The sequence below is a fragment of the Cryptotermes secundus genome, unplaced genomic scaffold (assembly GCF_002891405.2).
Source record: "Cryptotermes secundus unplaced genomic scaffold, Csec_1.0 scaffold587, whole genome shotgun sequence".
Taxonomy (NCBI): Eukaryota; Metazoa; Arthropoda; class Insecta; order Blattodea; family Kalotermitidae; genus Cryptotermes; species Cryptotermes secundus.
In genome coordinates, this window is record NW_019729901.1 from 72,131 (window position 1) to 94,811 (window position 22,681).

General features: G+C 43.5%; 1 protein-coding gene across 1 annotated transcript in view; it reads right to left on the reverse strand.

Moving 5' to 3' along the window:
* Window positions 1-21,199, reverse strand: part of LOC111865762 (protein O-mannosyl-transferase TMTC1) — a gene marked incomplete at its 3' end in the record, with an annotated part of 72,858 nt that extends 51,659 nt beyond the window's left edge. The window contains exon 1 of the mRNA XM_023854029.1: window positions 21,124-21,199. Within this exon, the coding sequence (XP_023709797.1) occupies window positions 21,124-21,135 (12 nt within the window). The remainder of the gene's footprint in view (window positions 1-21,123) is intronic.
* Between the last annotated feature and the right edge of the window lie 1,482 nt (window positions 21,200-22,681).

Consider the following 22,681-nt stretch of genomic DNA (forward strand, 5'->3'; position numbering starts at 1 on the left):
AATTTGGCTCAGTGACCTCCTTTGGAGGTATGAGGTTCTTTTACGTGCCGTAAAGCTACGACACGGGACCCACGGCTTAAAGTCCCTCCCGGAGGACTTGTTCCCTGAATTTTTCCGCCCTTAAAAATTCCACGACCTCCGCCGGGTTTGAACCCGCGTACCACGAGTCATGAGGTGGGAACGTTACCTCTAGACTACGGAGGCAATAGGGTAAATGTGTGTGGGTGAAAGAGCTTGAAGAGGCCTTTTGAAGAAAGTCGCGATGAGGGACACAGAAAGTCTCGAAACGAGACTAGATAACTCAAGAATGTCAATTTTTTTTACTTTAGTGCTTAAAGCAAAATTGATGAGTTTAAAATTAAGCTCTGAACAAGCGCCTTGTCTGTCTAGAACGAATACTGTTTAAAGGTGTAATGTCCAGAAACGTGCAAATTTATGACCGCACGAATTACCACTGTTTTGCAACCTAACTTTCTTCAGCAAGACACGTCTTCTTGCAAATTATAATTTTATGATTACATCTATACTTACTCATGCCAGGGCTTTGTAAGGTCGCAGTCCTCTTGTTGCGTTAAATGATTAAGGGGAAGCACATGGAAACAGAAATGGACATGTAAATGACTTTCCTCAGACGAAGTTAAAATGCAAATACATGTGCAATATAGTTCTGTGTTCACTTCGTAATACAACCTAATAAAATCCTAGTATATATTTAAATCAGTGTCCGTTGAGAACACACCGAAACGCGTCCCTTGGGATTGCAAATCTCATAATTAAATGGTTGTCCTACCTTTTAGTTTCGAGTGTAGAACAGTCTGAAACATTGAGAGATGAGGTACATTTTGCATATGGCACTCTTCAGCACTGCGAGATAAGCAGGAGACATAATAATCTAATTGTTATGGTCTGCAGTTTGTCTCTACGCCTTGTTTAGACTTCGCGAAGTTGAAATGGAATCAGTCAAAACATTACGCTACGGCTGTTATACACAGTTAATGAATGTTAAAGATTATAATAGGTTAATTGATTCCGTCCAGTGTCACTGATGGAGTTTTTTCTCCTTTTTGATATTTTATCAGGGGGCACACGGTAGAGTAGTGGTTGAGGAGCTATGCTACAAGCCGGAAGGTTGCGGGTTCAAGTCCCGATAAGGTCATTGGATTTTTTTTTTCAATTGACCTAATCCTTCCAGCCGCACTATGGCCCTGGAATCGACTCAGCCTCTAACAGAAATGAATACCAGGAATTAATTAAATAATTTTCCTGGGGAGTAAAGCGCGGCCGGCGCGTAGGGCTGACAACCTTATCGCCATCTTTGAGCCGATTGTCTAGATAATGTGGGACCCTCAACGTCTCACAACCCTATGGGCCTTCACGGCCTGTTACAGGGATAGCTTTACTTACTTTTACTTTGATATTTTATCCTTAACATGTTTTGGTCCTATAGACCATCTTCAGAAGGATATCAATACAATTAGAAACCACTATTACAATATGTTTTGTGAATATTCATGTATACACACTGTAATGCCCTAGCGGCGCAGGGGGGCATGGAGGTATCCCTCCCGCTGCTGCCGCCGCTGTAATGCCGTGGTACAGGGGGGCGTGGAGTCAGNATGTTTAGAAGGAGTCGTTAAAATTTTTAAACCAAATTGGTTCGTGTCATTTTTATTCCTTCTCTTTGAAGGAAGTCGAGCTTGAAACATATCAAAAGAGTTAAAAATCTTCGCACTTGGGGATTATTTATAAATTGTGCAATTGAATTTATTTCTCGAATACTGTACGATTGATAGAGCCGTTCTTAAGCCACAGTCATGGTTGTCTTCTCCAAATCGCTATCAAACCCGTTAATCCAGCAACGGATGTACTTCTATTGTTGAGAGCGTTTACCGAGCCGTTGCCTATAAATGGACATATACGTCACAATGTAACGGCACCATGAGCTTCTTTACAGTACTTTTTAATGGGTAATAGCTATATGACATGGCGCAGTGAATATGAGTAGACAGGAATCAGAAAGTTACCGCTCTCTTGTCTGTTGATGGCCAGGTTAAAGGAATACAGTACCATCCTTACCAAGTAAGGATATACCACGCACGCCAGTATTTTCCAAGCAAGTAGCGCACCGAATCTCATTGCCTGCAGCTTAGGGGCAGACTCCCTGCGCGTCATAACTTGAGAAGATTACCGCCGTGTACCCTGATATAGGCATTATCAAGTGTGGGGCTTAGGTGTTACAAATTCCTCCCCTCTGTACCGGGAGTGGGAGGGAAACACCTGCCCACCCGGGACTATTCAGTTAGTTCACTGGGCACGGCGCACTGTGGCGTGGAGTGAACAGAAGTGTTCTGCGATCCCTGCGCACCGACTGTGCAAAAATGCTTTGCTTCGGTAACAAATGAAATCTTGAGTTTCCCTTTCATACTTTACTTAAGTCCATATATTATGGACCCATTAATCGTATAGGATGTAACCGTGTGAAAAGTATTGTGACATGTAAGCTTAGTCCACGAGGCCAGCATTAGGTACCGGTTTAAATACATTTCTGTGGTTAGGCCTTTAGAACTTCTGCTGTATATGCACCGGCTAAAAGTATTGTCATGATTCTGCGTGACTGTAGACTGGGTTTAGACTGGCGAATGGATTTATTGACCACTTACACACACCGCTCGGAAGTACAAGTAATTACCGCTAATCTTCACAATTCACAAATCACCGCATTGCTCGCTAAGCCTTTTCCATCTTGCTGTGTCTTCACCAGCCGTTCCCTGCCAGCGGTTTCTAACAGTGGAGACTCTTCAGCTTCACGCCCTGAGGTCCTCTCTTCACAGACTCCCGTGCAGAACTCACTCTCAATTGAATTTGTCCCTTATAATATTTCGGCAAGGACCACGTAAAAAACCACGTTTCCATTGTTTTAGTCCAACTGTTGTATTATCAAGAATCTGCTGCCTAGCAACGGAAAAGCGTTTACCGAGCCGTTGCGCAGAAACGGTCGCTCTTTACAGAATCACTGCTTAGCAACGGGTCTATACGCGACAACTCGGACAATAACAGACGCCACTCAGAAAGAGAGTGCCATAAATCAACAACAAAACAGCCGTGAAACGCTGATATGCCAAAGTCATCAAACCATACTGAGGTTTCTGTCCACTGCTGCCACGGCAAGCACACAGTGGCGAGTTGGCGAACTTTATTGTCAGAGCTCGTAAACCGCTGCATACATATTTGCAGAGTGTAGACATGCGCGGATGAAACGCAGGCACCCACAAAAGTCATATTCGCCCTCATTTACGTTCTTAATTAAAAAGGTCGTATTGTCTGCATCATTAGCGCGTACGCTGACGCGGGATATAATTCCTCTTAGACCACGAATGCTCCTTTTATGTGTTGTCGTGTGACTGGAGATGCCTTGCAATTTGTTCATACCGCATCTAGTATGAGAGTTCGTCGGTATACTGATCGTGAGTTGGAACAGAGCACTGAACCCAAAATGTGAAAGCAACATAGGAAGGATAATATGAAACAAACTTTGAGGTGTCAAATGCTAAGTTGTAATTTACTTTGAAACGAACATGTCGAGTAAAATGGGAAACCTAAGGCCGCGCCATAGCTCAAGCGGTTGTATTGTATTGTATTGTATTGTACTGGAGAGGGTAGGTTTCCCCATGCACTTAGACCAACTGTTGGTCCATTGTGCGTCCCCTTATGATATTCTACCAGTCTCTATTCCCTACCGGTACTGATGCGTGCCATCAGTCCCGACTCAGCCAGCTAGTTCGGCCTCTACTGGCTCAGCGGTATCTTGATGCTTCCCCCATCTACCAGAGGCGTTAGAGACTACTGTTGGGCGGGAAATGTCCTGAATTTGGCTCAGTGGTCCCCTTGGGACATGAGGTTCTTTTACGTGCCGTAAAGCTACGACACGGGACCCACGGCTTAAAGTCCCTCCCGGAGGACTTGTTCACTGAACTTTTCCGCCCTTAAAAATTCCACGACCTCCGCCGGGTTTGAACCCACGTACCTTGAGCCACGAGGTGGGAACGTTACCCCTAGACTACGGAGGCCGCTTAGCTCAAGCGGTTAGTCGGTGGCTTCTCACCACGGCGGCCCGGGTTCGATCCCGGGTCTGGTCAAGTGGGATTTGTGGTGGACAAAGTGGCGCTTGGGCAGGTTTCCTCCGAGTACTTCGGTTTCCCTTGTCAATCTTAATTTCACCAAATTCTCCATCATCATAATCATCCGGGGAAGATATAATAGGGCGAGTGGCCCCAGTTGGACTCCACCCCCCACTGAGCGAATTAAAAATTAAAAATTGGAAACCTAGTTACGATATTATTGACATAACCTTTAGCCTTTTCTGTTGGCATATATATACAAGCCTCTTCTGATTCAGTTTAATCATATTAACTTAATAAATAGAAATAGAAAGTGTATAAATTTGAGTATTCTGGAGCAGCCTGTACTTAGCCAGCCCGAGTATGGAAATGTTGCATGTCTTATTGCCAGACGTACAAGAGAGCCTTGAAGGTTTTACTTTTTATTTCGAGCATGTCATTTTATTCAGTGTTTCACGTGAAATGTGATATCTGTTTTTTTGTAAACAAGAGCAAACAAATAATAAATAAAAGCAAAACGTTTTGTTGTTTCGACCGCCTCTGTGACCTAGAGGTAAGAGTTCCTGGCTACAGAACCAGAGGTTCCGGGTTGGATTCCCGGCGCTACCAGATTTTCTGAGAAGTAGCGAGTCTGGAACGGGGTCCAGTCAGCCTCGTGAGGATAACTGAGGAGCTAATGGAAGGAAATAGCGGCTCCGGTCTAGAGATCCGAGATAAACGGCCGTGGGGAACCGTTGCGCCGACCACGCGACACCCTCTATCCGCAAAAGTTGTGCACTAACTTCACCGACAAGCGGCAGTCGCTCGGTCGGTATAAATCGCTTGCGGACTACAGGCCACGGAGTTTTTGTTTGTTGTTTTTTGTTGTTTCTCTCTAATTCTGTGAAACAAATTAACCGTTCCGTGCAAGAGAACTTTCTTACGGCAGATTAACATTACATAATGTACATTAATTTATTTTAAGTACTAATACAACGAATTTTTGTTCTAATCGAATTAAGTTACGTGACCTGCAGATAAATGAGAAAGTATACTTTATGTTCGCTCCCTGTATGTCGTTATATGATTATTTCATGGGAATTTCTGTTCCGCAGTCCTGAAACACGCGCAGAAGATCGTGGGCACACATTTGAACGGAGAAGTACATTCAGGTTAGAACTGAGGCCACTGCATAAATGCATGACCATACCTACGTTGAACGTTGTAACCGTTGCCTTTCTGCAGCCTTTTGAAGTCGCCGTCAGGACGTGATGTTACTCACTGTTTCTCTTCAGTAAGCTCGGCATGAGCTGACGCTCTTGCCGAGCTTCGGGTCTTGCTCGGGCAGTAGCTTTAAGTCAACCTTGTTTTAAACATTCACATCATTGCTAGTCCAATTTTATTTGTTAACTGTAGTTCACTTCAAAGACTTGCACAGAAGTTCTTTTACAAAAAAAGTATGTCGTTCCTCTTTGAAGGACTACACCCAATTGTTTTACGAAAACAAAGTCTCTACGTCTGTTTCCTTCGAGGGCTTGCAACAGAATGGTTCAGAAGCCAAGTGTTATGACGCTCTAAAGCCCTTCTGTTTGCGAAAGTCGACCCCTTGATTTAACTCTGATTGATTCAATTTTGAATTTGAAGTGCTCTCTTTTTCTACGTTGACCAATCAACTACTCGCTTAACCGCTTGGGTATCTGTGCTTATCATGCTGTAAATAGCGCATTATTTCTGCACCAGTTTTGGCATTGAGAAAGGTACGCGCAAGATTGTCCTACAGCTTAACTAATTAAGTACTATGTCATGAAGGGTGTGGATATATAGATCGACGATTTCCTGACCTCACTAGCTGGGGGTGAATGGTTAGCTTCACGCTTTATTTCCGGGGAAAGTTTCCAGTACCCATTAGATAGGAGGCGGGTGGGCCCCAGAACCAGTCTTGTCGCTGTAGAGAAGAGAAAATTCTTAACCCTACTGTTGACTCGTCCCGATGAGGTCATTGGATTTTTTTCAATTGACCTAATCTTTCCGGCCGCACTATGGCCCTGGGGTCGACTCAGCCTCTAACAGATATGAACACCAAGAATTAATTAAAAAATTTTCCTGAGGAGTAAAGCGCGGCCGGCGCGTAAGGCTGTCAACCTTACCGCCATCTATGGGCAGATTGTCTAGCTAATGTGTGACCCTCAACGTCTCACAACCCTATGGGCCTTCATGGCCTGTTACAGGGATAGCTTTACTTTACTTACTTACTTTTACTTTAAGAACGTGTTAAGCTCAAGCGGAGACCAGGGTTCGATCCCGGGTCTGGTCTAGTGGGATTTGTGGTGGACAAAGTGGCGCTGGGGCAGTCTTTTATAACTTGCCGACACGTGCTATTTTACTTTTCTGTTTTAAGTCTCTCCTTAGGTTGAACGATTGCGACGTGCATGTGTACCTGTGATTCAATGAATTACTTAGTGACTGCCTAAAATGAAGGTTTTGAAGGAAACAGACGTGGCCTATTTTAAGGCTTCCTAAAACTACTGAGTGAAAACACAGAAACCCCCATTCAGGATCGTAGGGATTTTTAAAGTATTCTTTATTTGTTGTGCATTAATCGAATCCGATGTCCTGTTTCCTGACATATCATACGTACATCCATGCACCGCATGGGATTCGAAACCACTATCCGAGAGAAAGGTAAAACTGTCCCTGTAACAGGCCGTGAAGGCCTATAGGGTTGTGAGGCGTCGAGGTTCCCACATTTTCTTCGACAGTCGGTTCACAAATGGCGGTGAGTTTGTCAGCCCTACGCACCGGCCGCCCTTTACCCCAAAGAATATTCAAAGAATATTCCTGATACTCATTTCAGTTATAGGATGAGTCGACCCCAGGGCCATAGTGCGGCTGGAAGGATTAGGTAAATTGAAAAATCCAATGACATCCGGAATTGAACCCGCGACCTTCCGGCTTGTAGCATAGTGCCTCAATCAACTACGCTATGGAGATTAGTTCAAGGATAAAGTAGTTAATAGGAGGTATACAAATACAGGACAAGGTGATCTTACAACCCTATTTTTATTTTTTCAAAGTAAGGAAAGTAGGCTCAAATGAATTAACGATTACAGAAACTATGGTGTGGCAGTAGCCGTTACATTAATAATAATAATATCAGAAACAGGAGCAGTTCGCTCATATCGGTGTTCGTCTGTTATGCGTTTTAATGTTGACAGAGAAGAGTCTGTCTCACAGCAAGAAATTAAGAGTTTTTCCACCGTTCAGTGCAAGTACATGTACAGTGACACTTGACACAGAGAATTAGCTAGAGCACACAAAAGAACATGGCAACACATCATGAAGACTTCTTCGCAATGCCGCGCGTTCAGTTAAACAAGCGGGCGAGTGGGAGAACTGCGGAGGACCTTGGCACAATTACACAGGCAATAGTCTAGTCTAGTGTGTGCGTGCGTGCGCGCGCGTGCGTGCGTGCGCGTGCGTGCGTGCGTGTGTGCACTGAGCAGACTGCATGTAATGCTACAGCAAAGGGTTGTTCAGACACACCCTTCTGTCGGCAGCCACCCGTAGTCGGTAGAGTGTCTAACTGTCCATTGTCCACTATTTTCTTCTGCTTGGTCTCACATATAAACACTCCAGGACTGTCCAGAACATACATGCTTCAATATAAACAGTACAAAACATTGTCCAAATGAGGTTACTAATGCCCACTACAAATGAATGTCAACTCACAAACAGTGACAACATACAAAGTAAATTCTCATTAAGCCCAATCGATCAGTACCGAGTATTGAACACTAATATAAAATACACAATTCAGCAGTGAGAAACATTGATGCAGCCTGACTAGCTCCTTGCAGACTGTCAGCAGGACAACGCAAGAACTCTGTTACATAACACGGACCCAACCGACACACTCTCACAAGTATTGTACTCTGCCACTAGGACTCACTGTCACCGTGTCTGTTAACAGTACACTGGCAATACAAGAACAGCGCATACATGTTAGGAAACTTAACCCCGAAAAGAGAAATAAACCCCCGTTCTTCATAGTACTCAACTTCCTTGTGTGTGTGTGTGTGTGTGGTGGGGGTAGAGTTCGCCCGGATAAGAGTACTCGCATGTACTAGAACGAACTGGACGACTAATATTAAATTTGACATGCTGATAATTACATTGAATACTCTTCGAACACGAGTGTACCAATCTATACTATATCGGCAAAATGGTGGCCGTCAGTAGCGATATTACTGACTGCATGAAGGGTCCTGAAGATCCTTACGATAATACTTGTACTTCTGTTGCTTTGTATGGTTGTGAAGCGCTGGACTCAAGATAATGCATTGCTATCACTTGAAAACGAGGTTCTCAAGGAAAACATTCATATCTACAGAGACTTGAAATGAGGATTGGTAGAAGTCACATGACCAATAACTTTTCGTATCGATATTATTAGAGTACGAGTACATTGGGCGCACGGCTTGGATGGAGGGAAACAAATGCGTGCAGAATTTTGGCATGGAAACCCCTTGCTAGAGGACCACTTCTAAAGCAGTGGCCTAGGAAGAGGGGTATTAAAAATATTTTAGGGAAATACTATATGACGCAAATGTTCAGAATCAATAACATCGTTGTATTCCAGCATGTGACACCGTTCAGTATGGTAAATGCGTACCAGCTTTTCGGAATAACGCGAGTCCTTCACATTAAGAGTACTTTAAGACGGTAACTGTATACCAGTCTGTACAGCGTCGCTTTACAAGACTGATCTTTACGGAGACGACTATAGACCTCCAGGTCTCGTGTGTTGGTAAGTTCAGTCGGTGTAACGACGGGCCACGGGCTGGACCGCTGGGGTTCAATTTCCGGCAGAAGTAAGAGCCAAAACGGACTCTGGGGTTCTATTCCAAAAATGAAACCTTACTACTCGCCTCCATTTAGCGCCGAACCAATTATTCGCGGAGTTCTATCTCCACCCCTCCCTACTTCTTCATGGCGTGGTGCTTAACTAATTAAGTACATAGGCAACTCTGCCATAGATATATAAAGGCAAATATATATGTGTTCATGTAAACTATGTGAATATCTAACACAAATACTGTGTGTCGAGTAACGGGTCTGTCACGGCGTCAGACTGTTTGCCGACTGCCATAACCCTTCAAGGTTTCGTAAGATTTGAGGTTTTCACGGCGGTGACTATGAAGAAAGCCGTCTTCTGAGATGTGGCGCCGTGTAGATATTGTGTTAACCGACGTTTCTGACGAATGTATCGCCTCCATGTTTAGGCTAGAAGGAAAAGAAGAAGAAGTCCGCGAGCGAACCAGCATGAGGAGGTGCTGACATGCTCACTCTGGTTCCCTCGCGGATTTCTTCTTTTTCTTTTTCTTCTACCCTGAAAATGGAGGCGATACGTTCCTCCGAAACGTCGGTTAACACAATATCTACACGGTGGCACATCCCAGAAGACGGTTTTCTTCATTTTCAAGGATTCGTTTGAATCATGGTGTGTAATAGCAACTACTGGGGTAAATTTCCAAAACATATTCTTCAGAACTGTAAAGTACAGTTACTTTAACTGCGCTCTACTGTACAACCCCTTCATTTGCGTAAACGATCTTCGGTCGCCTAGTTACCACAGTGATATATTACGAACCAGCTTGGAACATGTGCGCTCTTATTTATGGTCATGTATTGATACCGTTAAGAAAGGTACAAGAGAGAGTAGTAGGGTCAACCGGAGGTTCAGCAAGAAGTTTACGGAGACTTCTGAATTAAGGTTCTCGATGTGAAAAAGAAGTTGCTATGTTCGGAACTCCCGATAAACACCATTCTGTACCTAAACGGATAACAAATCCAGATGATTTCGATATATCTATGATTCGACGGACAGTGCATGAAGAAACTGTGCCTACTGTGAGGAAACTACTTCCAAAACTCAGGGAAACCATAAATTTCAAGGGAGGTAGTACCAGCCTGAAATTGATTTTACTGAAGATGGGTTTTAAATGGAAGAAAACGCGAAATAACAGGGGCGCCTTGATCGAGAGGGACGACATTAGGTCGAAGAGAGTAGCACATTTGCGTGCAATAAAGAAGTACACGGAGGAAGGTCGGACTATAATTTATGAGGACGAGACCTTCATTCACAGCAGTCACACCAGACCTAAAAACTGGACGGATGACACCCCATCAGGGTCCATGGCAACCGTATCGAAGGGCCAGAGGCTGAATATTGTGCACGCGGGAGGCAGACCCGGCTTCATTCCCGGGTCATTGTTGATATTTGAATCTCATCTCAAGACCGGGGACTATCATAGCGAAATGAACGCGACAAATAATCAGAAGTGGCTAACAGAAAAACTTATTCCGAATTTGCCTCCACAATCAGTTCTTGTTGTAGATAATGCCCCATATCACAACGTGCAGTTTAATAAGGCGCCAACCAGCCAGACCATGAAGGCCAAGATGATGGAGCCGCTTACAGTGAACAAGTGCCATTTCATGACGGAATGCTCAAAATTCAGCTCTATGACCAGATAAAGGCACATAAACCCCTCCACAAAAACTTTGTAATGGACAACATAATGGCTGCATATGGACACACGGCATTACCACTTCCACCTTGTCATCCAGACTTGAATCCGATTGAATTCGTTTAGGCTTATGTTAAGCACTCAGTAGGGGCAGAAAATGTCTCATTTCATTTGGATGACGTGGCAAAGAATTGTGAGAAATGGTTCAGTGAATTTGGAATAGAGAATTGGGAAAAAGTTTGCGACCGCACCGAAAAGAATAAAAAGGAATATCTCGAAAAAGAGGGAATTAGAGAGAACGCTATAGAAAGAATTATCATCCGACGTTCTGAAGGCAGCAGTGACAGCGACTCCAGTGATAATGATACAACTGAACTCGGTGAAAACAGTGACTTGCCTGGAGTGGAATTGTTAGACGAATAATTAGTATTGTGTTACGTTTATGTGTGTTTTAATTTAGCGTTGCTAGTGTAGTGCAGCATTCTGTGAGTAAATTAGTTCATCATAATAGGATGTTAAAAAGCCTGAATTATGACTAATAGAACTAAAGTTCCATTTAAATTCATCCTGCAGTCAAGAGAGCAACTTCCAACCTCACAAGCAGCCAGCCTACAAATGTTCTCTCTGAGACGAATTAAGTTCGTAGCATGGACTCGCTCTCATGCGCTGAGAGCGAAGGACACCGGTCGAAAAATATCGGCCGGCCTAAGGAAGTAATCGTGTTTGTTCACCCCTGATCCTCTCGTCATCCTAGAGGGATGCTATGTCGTCGTACTAGTGTGTAACTATGCGGGCAACATGAATACAGGACGCTATTGTATAGCGTCCTGCGAGGAATGCCATTGTCACGCAGAACTACCTCTGCGGCCATGACGTGGCCAAAGGAGTGGGTTAGGGACGGTGACCTCAGGCCACAGACTATAGCGACATAATCCTCCTGTGTGTCCTGTAACCATGCCTGAAACGGAACAAAGGAGCCCTGTTCCTCTCAGTCTGTGATGACAGATCAAACGGCTCTGCTGTGCGTTTTCAAAGGAAATCTGAAGTAACAATGGCACACGTGAACCTGCTAGTTGAGTCCTGGGACTTAGAACTGAAAATCTGTCTGAGATTGCCTTCTGAGAGGAATATTGACTGTTATCAGTCACATCCGTACGTACGAAAGAGTGAGGGTTGTCATTCTGTCCCTTCGTTATGTAATGATTTTCTCTCTTTTGTGTCTTGGGATGAAGGAGGAGGCTGGTGCAGTAGGAACGGAATCTTCACTTGACCAAGTCCAATATGGAGATAGTGTAGAGACTGGATGGCACCAGTGATACACCGAAGAATAAGAAGGATAAGAGTAATCCCGTATATATTTGTGCACTATTCCCTTAGGCGGCGGAACATAGAAATGTGATAATTACACACAGCACAAAGTTCATGTGTTCCTTGAGATTTTACGTGGACGGAGCTGAAGCGTGTTACAATTAATTACAGCTCAGACTTCATGTGTGCACAGCTGAGGGTGCATAGGACAAGCCTCGTGCACCCGAAATGTCATAGGGCCCTCCTCCTGCTCCTTGTACGCAATTTTTCGCAAACAACATGAAATTAAAATCCTTCTATGAAAATGTGTTTTTTAATAAAATTGACGCGTTCACTGCTTTGTGCTTCGCCGCTACCGGCGCACCGCCGACCGTGAAGCGCACGCGAATTTTGCCGATGACTCAGCATGCCGATAATATTTTAAACGAAAGGAAGTTCTTAAACTTTGTTCACACATCACAAGAGGTGTTGTAAACGCTGTCCCTTTACACGTAAATAAGTATCTTTCGAAATTAGTTGTTTCGTTAAAACACACACCACACCGTACACCAACTTTCATTGGATATCTTCACTAGTTGTGTTGCCGTTCTTGCTCTAGACTTTGACACTGCAGTCCCTCAAGCTAGACGTTTCAGTCATTTTCTAGGTGTATGTTTAAGTCTGGCCCTTATGCCCATTCATTGCATTTGAGATCATTAAACGATTAACGTTGAACAATGTGCTCCCCCTTTTTTAGACAACCGTACTATTCAGAATATACATGGGACACACGAAATGCATGGTGGTAATGTTGACGTAATAGCTTCTAGTGAAATATTTAGTGTTTATCGGTGTCTAGTTTGTGTGGGGGGCCGAAATTACTCAATCACCAGCTGGTGTATAGTTAGTCAAGCTGTGAGTGAAGAGACACAGAGATACTGGGTTTTCGGACTTTGTCCATCGTCCGGATTCTAGATAACTATGATTGAGGCTAGCTCTTTCTAAGGGACCTAACAGAGTAGGTGTCTTCCCTCACCTGAGGACGGAAACAGATCTAGTTTCCGAAACGTTGTGTTTTTTTTTTTCTTAGTTATCTAGAATCCGGACGATGGACAAAATCCGAAAACACAATATCTCAGTGTGTTATATACCATCATCAGAATCCTGTAGTATCTAGTTAAGAGATATTTATTTCGATGAAGTTTGATTTCATAGACAATGCTTGCAATTAGCGTTTCTTTTAATCAGAATTACTATAATTTTTTTTTGGACTTTGTCGATCGTCCGGTAATCAAAAAACTATAGAAAACAGAGTTTCGGAAACTGGGAGTTTCCGCCCTCAGGTGAGGGGCGAAGATACCTATTCTTTCGTGTCCCTTAGAAAGAATTGACCTCAGTTAATAGTCGAGTAATCCTGAGTGTTACGCTCCGTCTTCAGAACCCTTTAGAATCTGCATTTCTTGCAGGCAGCTGTGCCGCTCACTGCTTCTCATCATTCTGTAAAGGTTAGAGTCTTAGTAAACGTATAACTCTCTCTCCCGAACCTTTGTTAAGATTGGACACTTTTGAAGGAGTTCGTTTTCAGCGGTTTTACCACCAAATCTCAACGGTCTCCATCCCGGTATTTTTATAATATTTGCGCTAATTAAACCTTTTTATTAATAATATGAAAATAACTTTTTGCCGGAATACGCAGTGCTTGGGAACACACGGTGGCATAGTTGTTTCAAACAATATGTTACAAGCCGGAGGGTCGCGGTTTCGATTCCCGACGAGGTAACTGGATTTTTCAGTTGATCTGATCCTTCCAGCCGCACTATGGCCTTGAGTTCGACTCAACTTCTAACAGAAATGAGTACCAGGAATCTTCACGGGGGGGGGGTTAAAGGGCGGGGGGCTCGTAAGGCTGACAGCCTCACCGCCGTCTGTGAGCCGATTGTCTAGAAAATGTGGAAGCCTCGACATCTCACAACCCTATGCGCTTTCACGGCCTGTTACGGGGATAGCTTTACCTTTTTACATAGTACATTTTAACAAGCTCTATCGTGACCGGATACCGACCCGAAAGTTGCAGCTAGAACAGGACACAGTTATGGTCCACCTCTAAAAGGATGCGTAGGGACAAGAACCAGATGTAATTTTCATTTGACGAGGAATGGTGATTCCTCCCCTCGCCTGAGGACGGAAACAGATCCAATATCCGAAAAGTCGTATTCTCTAGTTTCTAAAATACTGGATAATGGACAAAGTCCGAAAACCCAGCAACCATCGTCAGCGCCTTTTAATATCTACTTACGTACTGTAGTTGAAGCAAACGAACAGTGGGAAAAATATGTGTTCATGTTTCCTGTTTAACACCGAAATTCTGAGTAGATTGGTTAACATTATACATTCATATTCAGTATGTCGACAGATTTTTGGCCAGGAGTCGGGCTACCATTAAAAAAATGTTCGTGGTTTTCCTCAGTCCATCCAGGCAAATGGAAAGCTGGTGCCTCCAGCGAGACCATCGCCACGTACTTCAACATCAATTCCAGTTCATTATTTACTGATCACTTCCGTTCGACGCATAGAGTCCGAGTTAGTGGCAGCGTCGTTAAATAAGCAATAAATACTGTCTTCATAGAAAGAGAAGGAAGATAGGAAATGGGCCACGGTCAACTTTCCAGACCTAGCCATCCAGTGGCCTTCAGCCTTCTCTTACAGAAGCTGGACTGTAAAGAGAATTTGCATAGGAAGGAAACGTAATGACGTAAACGGCACACGTTTCACTTAACAAAAAGTAGAACTGATGATATGAAATTCTGAAAGTAAACACTAAATAATGTAGAAAGGGGTGCAGAAGAATGAACCAGAGGAATAAGCGAGCAAACAAATTACGGCATGAGGAAAAAAAAAAGAATAAAATGAATAGACATATAAAAGAGGAAAATACAGGGTAGGAAATAGTTGTATTGTGTATGACGCAGGATCCGTCCTATGGCTTTTGTAGCGAAGAACGAGAGACGGGGCGTTTAATATTTGCTTTTTATGTTCCTGCTTTCCTTCCCCTGCCAGTTTTTGTTACTGCCCTACCTTTTCTTCTGTTATCTTCCAGTCTTCCTATCTATTTTCTTACTGCTCCCTCCGTGCGTTTCATTTTGACTCGGACGGAAGCAGAAGGCTGTCCGCGTAGCCTGCATTTTGGCTGCTCGATTTCCGTTATGTATCTCAACGTTGTTTCAGAATCTGACGTCACGTAGTTTCAGATAAGGAGATGTGAACACAGCAGTTTTGCGTGAAAGCATTAGCACACATGGCTGCGCGTCTGACAGGCTTTCGAAAATCACCCACTTTGTATCACGGTCAGACTCTTGACCTTTTGAGTTTCATTTCTCGAAACTACAGAAGCTACAGACGTTTATGCCTACGTTCTGCTATGTCTGCCGATCCATCCAGCAACAGAGGAATGATGTCCGTGCTGATGGCTGCGCACGCACCGCTAAGGAACAACTGCTCCGTAACAGAGACATGGTGTTTTCTGTGTGGTCCTTGCCGAGATGTAAGCAGGATGAGTTAGTGAGAGGAGTCAGTCAAGCAGTGGGTTAGTTCGTTTGTGAGTGAGTGAGAGTTAGATAACCGCTGCTGCTCAGTTGTTGTGAGCTGTTTCTGTGAGAATCTGGTAGCTGAGGCCGGTGAAGCCGCTAATAAGCAACGGCAGTGAAGACCGTGACTGAGATTACTCTTCTGTGAGTGATAGTGCCATGCAAAGTGATTTCGCGTGGTGTTTCAGAGAGCCGAATAAATCTGATTACCAATCTGAACCGCGTCTATACTCACTGCATGCATTTGACAACGCATTAGCACTACAAACGCTGTACCGTGAAGAAACAACTCTTGCCAGATTTAATCAGCAGAATGTATGAGAAAACGTTACGTCATATTTACGACACACCTCTGCTGTAAGAGTACGCACAACGAACCTTTAACTTCATTATTCTGCTCTCTCTCTCGCCCTCTGTGACCAAGGGCCGTATATGCGCCCGTATTTTTAACAATTCTTTATTAAGGTACCCCATTATACGGCCGTGCCTGGTCAGATGGTAAGGAAAAGAAAAAATGACTAATGCTATTTACAGAAAAATATACTTTTTTCATGATATTATATTGTAGTGTTTTGTTACACATTATTAATTAATTAAAAACGTCTCTGATGTTCCGTCTTACATGCAGCACTTTATAAAAATATTGTTGAAAAGTTAACTACGTTCATATAATGCGTCTTATTTTAAAAAAACCACATGTTTCCACCATGTCGATAGACAGGAAGTGAAGGAACAGTTTGCTATGCTCTGTATTTCAGGCCTGAACGTGATGTAATTAAAATTTGCCTAATAACACTAAAATTGTATGATCATAACACGGCCCTCTCTCGACTTTTGTTGGTTCTAGACATGAAAGTTGCACCTTCCATACAAAGTCTTTCTTCGGTCTGCAGGGATAGTTGATATGAAATTTAAATCTCAAGAGAGTGGTTGTGGGAGTTTTGTTCCCAGAGCCACTTGCAGTAGGGGTGCCATGTCATTGTAGCGCTTCCCGCTTTCTCAGCCTTGCAGAAGTGGACAAAGATGAGTCGAGCGGCTTGATCGATACGTATTCTCAATGCCTTCTCACTTCGTATTTAGGATTTATAAAGATTGCAGTGTTCGATACTGAAAGGCATGTTTTGTGTACCGTCGGACGGCAAAATACGAAAAATTCACAATAGAACAGAGCTGTAAAGAGGAAATCGGGAATTGAAGATTTCTTTATATGTACGACAGCTGTAGGTTCCGCAATGCGATACGTCATGAGAAGGCATTTACATAACTGGAGACCTTGCGACAGCAGTTCGAATATGTACATTCTCAGACGCAATCGTATCTTTTTGACTTTATGCTTATGTCAAAAGCGAAGAAACTTCTGCAGAAGCCAGAATGTTTCCGACCACAACTGTAAAATTTACTTTTATAGGTGAAAAGAATTATGTTTGTTTGTTTCTTAATTAAAGTTAGACTGTAGCGATGCTGCATTAAAGGCAAACTGCTAACGAGCATCAGAACTCGGGTTCTGTTTTGTTCAAGATGTACAGCGTGGCGACGCGCAGACCGGCGTGGATTTCGTTCAATGGCTTCTCTCACTGCCGCTACATTCTCGGGTGTACGTGCTGTTTTGAATCTAACGTCTTTCTTCTTTAGTGTAGAACCAGTAGCCTCAAAGTTCTGAACCAAGGTCTTGATGGCATGGGCAGATGGAACGGCACGATTGCGATGAATACCAGACTCTCTTCGAAATTCACGCTGGGCGATCACGAAAGTGTCACCGTTTTTTTTTCTAAATGCTTTCACAGCAAAAGTACGTTGTGCTCCAGTCCACGGCTCCATTGCAATTAAAACGCTTTGAAGTAGGCTGCTGGGTGGCAGTAACAACTATACGTTACGAAATTATCCGCACCTCTTTAAAGGATTTCTTGGATTTCTTTGGGTTGTGGCTCTATACTGAATTCTGAAGAACTTGAACATACTGTAGCATGTAGACACGTTGTTAAGTAATGACTATAAAAACGACAGCGGAGTAAGCAAATACACGGCAGCTGTTAGTGAGTAACGGTTCCGCAAACAAACGTGTCCCCACGGCATCGATTCGACTGTAACGAGGAGTGGTGTTTTCTACGCTGTCCGTGCCGAGGAGTCCCAGAAGAGGTCCATAGGTGATAAGTCATTAATCCGTCGCGGTCATTTAAACGGTCCTCCCCTGCTAATTAATTGACCAGGATATAAGTCCAGAGAAGAACGTACAATGGCACCAAAATGCGCTGGTGCGCCATCTGGGTGGAAAATTGGGCCGTCAACTTGGGCTACTGTTTGGGAGCACAAGGTTCTGTAGCATATCCAGGTAGACTGCATTCATAGTGGTCCTNCAGGAGTCCCAGAAGACGTCCATAGGTGCTAAGTCAGGAATCCGTCGAGGTCATTGGGCTACTGTTTCGGAGCGCAAGGTTCTGTAGCATATCCAGGTAGACTGCATTCATAGTGGTCCTCCGGTGGAAGAAGCAGGGTCCAACATTTCGGCCCATGATTCCTCACCTCACGTTGACCTCGGGGCTGTCGCAAACATGCTTATGGGTTATCAGTGCCCCAAATCCTGAAATTTTGGCGGTGTGAAAAGGGGCCTCGTCTGGGTCTGAATGACTCCCTCTTTCATGCAGCCCCAACTTGTCGCGCTACGGTGCTGCCAACTTTCTAGAATTATCGAAACGTTGCGACTCTTGTGATTAAGCAGCGAATAAATATATGTAACTGAATCTCCTGGGTTATTTTTCCTTACATTCTACATACTAATAGTGCAATGTATGATAATATGAATGGAAGTAGAGCTGATGTGGATCGCTGAACGTCATGCTTCATAAAGGCTAACTGGTTAGACTGTAAGGCTAAGTTACGTCTTGATGTGGCAGAGAAGGATCCTCACAGCTCGGAGCCAGTCTCCTGCGCATGTCAGTAGTGGCTGCATGAGTCGAGGGTTGTTAGCCCGCCGCAAAGATCCTTCGCTGGCAGGAGCGGCGATTTCAGTATGATATATTAACCAATGGGCTTAATACCCGGCTAAAGCCACAACGTATTAATGACGACAAAATGGTCTGCAAAGCGATATTTTGATGCCCGTAGGAAGGGATTGACCGTTCATTTGGAACAGATGATATTGTGGCGTGCGAGGAATTCGGAATGGTTGAGGAAATCACGGTTGGTTTTCCTAGGCAACGGCTGCGATAAGAAGGTATACTTCCAGGGAAACGCAACACCAGCGGACCGTTGCCTAGGAATACCTTAAGCATCAAAGGCGTTCCCCCAAAAATACGGGGACAATAAAAAGGTTCGTTGCATAAGAGCGGTCGAGACCAAAGGCTCCTACATGGTGCGCTCTATTCCGTCCGAAAGCAGGTTATATAAGACTTCGGGCCACAAAAGAAAAAGCCGTAACGTTCAACAATAGTAAATATCTGGCCATGAGCCCCAGACGGGGCTCGACACCAAGACTTACTAACTGAGTGAACGTCAGTCGCAATGTGACTTGGACTTAGACTTTGACTTGGATGAGACTGACCGTCAGTCGCAATGTGACTTGGAAGAGACGAGTTTGCAGTCTGTAGCTGACCTTAGAAGAGTAGCCAGTCTTCAGGTAGTTCCGAGGGAACAGGAGACTTCACCGAGAGTAGCAGTGCAAGAAGTAACTATACCAGCGCTGTAAGAAACGTCTGGCGACGTTACAAGTGGATGATAATTGCACTTGGAAGTGTAGAGGAGATTGACCAATAAACGTATTCGCTAAATCCGAGACCTGCGTGAGTTTATTTGTCGTGTTACATAGGCAACACGCTACAATATATTTAAGTGTAGCTGCTGGACTTAAGCATTATTCAGTTAATTAATTACAATAGAGGAGGGAGTCAGCAGACATATGATCAAAATGGATCTCCTAAAATCAGTTGCTACTGTCTTCATGATGTGTACTGCCAGATTTGCCTCGAACCAGTTCTTAGTTAAATGTGTGACTGGGACCACACGTACACGTATGTATGAAGCTTTGCTTCCACTGATTGGACAGTATAGAAAGGAAACTGGCCACTTTCAGAGGCACACTGTATCTTGTATATAATGGAGAGTCGGAACACAGTACTCAAGTATTTCTCCAGGTGCCGTCTTCATTAAAATGACTGAGGTACTGGCATTTGTCAGAGTGAGCTATCGAAGTCTATGTAATATTTGTCTTCTCCTTCAAAAAGTCGTGGGGTGTTTACAAATGTAGAGTCACAATACCATATTAATCTCAGTTAACTCCTGTTTCTCTTTTGGTATTTTCTTTCTCCCAAAATGTTAAGATTTAAAACGAAGGGCATTCACTTCACTGACGGTAGTTTTATTGAAATTAAATCCGTCTGTTTCTGCTCCAGTAATGTCATGTCGCCACGACTGCTAAGGTTTCTGATAATATTCAGACTATTAAAATCTGAATATAAATGAAACGGTTTCCTTTGATTGTCCGTGGAATGTAACATTTAGACCAACTGTTTATGTAGAAGTTGCACCAACGTTTGTTTTAAAAGAAAACACATTCACCTTCTCTTATAGTAATTTCCCTTTTTCCAAAGTCAGGGGGTTCCTACAAATAAACGAAGCATAACTTTCGAAACATCTCCTACTGATCATATTGTCACGCGTAGGGGTGACTTATGGAACTGGGTTTTGGATTGGATTTATTGCACCTCATACAGTCACACAGTTCGGGACTACCGGTAATTATAGAGTTATCGCTATTCTACGCACTTTGTAATTCACCGTTACACACGCGCTAGGATTCTCAGTCTTCACTAGTCATATCCTGGCAACGGATTCACAACCGTCTCACTGTAACTCCAAACCGCATATGAAGTCTTGTCACGATCTTACTCCTTTCTTGCCAGTATTCTGCAACTGCCGATTCCGAAGACTCGACTCGACTCAATTCAATTCCTCTACTTCCAAGCTCATATCCTGGCAGGCTGGCGTCTAGAAACTCGACTCTTCATTTCATTGCTCAAGCGACATTCTTTGCCCATTTATAACCCCTCAGAACGGACCCCACGGAAAACACCGCCATCTCTTGTTAAGAAGTGTTCACAGCTTCGATGCCCAGGAATAGACGTCCTATTGTTGAGCGCGTTTGTTGCGGGGATGTGTTTACTGGGCATTTACCTAGCAATCGGTATACATGTCACAGTACGTTTATCTTCTAGCTGCTCCTTATCACAGCGAAGTTTTAATGTTTACCAAGTTGTCAGAGCATAATTTATCAAGTCATTCCATAATTTCCGGGGAATTTCTATACTTATCCAGTTACATTTTCCTACCGAACTTTTAAGAATTCTTCTATATTAATTTACACGAGGAATTAAATGTCTGCAGAAGTTATTTCTGTATCAGCTGATTTAACGCTAAACGTCACCGCATTTTCCCCACATACTGAAATGGTATGGTTCTCAGAATATGCACGATTATTTCCCTAAGCACGATTCTTTTTCTGTGATACAAGAGGATTTTAGGCTTAAAAATGTCGAATTTAAGTTGAACACCGAAGATGGACAGAATTCCAATACGAAGAGCTTATCGGTTCTTAAAAGAGAAGAGTTTTTCAAAGAAAATGTAATTACTTACAGCTGCCCTCATTTCATTGGAGTACCTGAGGGCGAAACTGTCTTACATGTCTGCACAATGATAGGGAATACGCTTGGGGCAACCCGCTGTGCAGACCTGTAGGTGATGTTGCCGCACATCTTACCTGCAAGAAAATAAACAGATGTGGCTTAGAAGATCTGTAAAGACAACTTACAAAATCTAGTCCCACGTCTGGGGCATTCTGCTCTGGATACGAGGTTAGCAGGAATAAGAGATGTGTACAAGTATCAAGACATAACGCCGTGTAGTCCACTGAAATTGAACCAAAGTTTCGGAGGAACCAGCGTGAAATTAAGTGGCAAGCAGAATTCGTCTTATTCTTCGACCCTGAAGATGGAGGGCATGTTCCTCCGAAACGTGGGCTAAATTTCAATGGATTACACGGCGTTATATCCCAGAAGGTAGTACTCTTCATAACTTCCGCTGTCAGAAACTCAAATCCTACAAACAGCTAGATGTCTTAGGTTACTTTAGGGGAGACACATTTCTTCCCCACCCCCACCCCCATATGTTACGACTGCATAATCCCCATTCGATTATATTTCCTTGTTTTTATTACGAGTAAATATTAAAATTGCAATGTACCTTCTTTGCTTTAGCATGAGAATCATCCACGTTACTACAACTTACTCTANGCTGTCAGAAACTCAAATCCTACAAACAGCTAAATGTCTTAGGTAACTTTAGGGGAGACACATTTCTTCCCACCCCCACCCCCATATGTTACGACTGCATAATCCCCATTCGATTATATTTCCTTGTTTTTATTACGAGTAAATATTAAAATTGCAATGTACCTTCTTTGCTTTAGCATGAGAATCATCCACGTTACTACAACTTACTCTAAACGGCATCAGAACAAAAGCACGGTTTCAAGAGACGTGTTTTAGTTTCACGGTCGAGACAGAAACCACGAGAGTTAAGACTGGAGTCTGTTTGTGCTTTCCACAGTTCGTATCTGGTAACTGCAGGTGTTTACACGGAGCCGAGCATCCGGCACATAGTTCACTACTACAACGGGCCTTTAAGACTTCGTGTTTAAGCAGAGGGACAGGTTCAGTCTTCATTTAAGGGTTTTGCTTTTTTGTTGTGAAAGTGGCATATATGGTGCATTAAGGAAAGCACGGAAATTTTAATTGACGATAGTAAGGAGGTTTGCTACCGTGCATTCCTGAATCTTTCGTCTTCCCGTCTGCTGTCTTGAAACATAAAAATTATAATGTACAGAACTATAATTTTTCCTCTGGTTCTGTATGGGTGTGTAACCTTGTCTCTGATTAAGGGAGGAACATAGATTGAGGGTGTTTGAGAATAGGGTGTTGAGAATATTTGGACAGAAGAGAGATGAAGTGCCGGTCCCGCTTTACCCCCCAGGAAGATTCCTGGTACTTATTTCTGTTAGAGACTTCGTCGACCCCAGTGCCATAGTGCGGCTGGAAGGATTAGGTACATTGAAAAAAATCAACCTCATCGGGACTTGAACCCGCGACTTTCTTCCTTGTAATGCCTCAACCAACTACGCTACCGCGCGCACCAT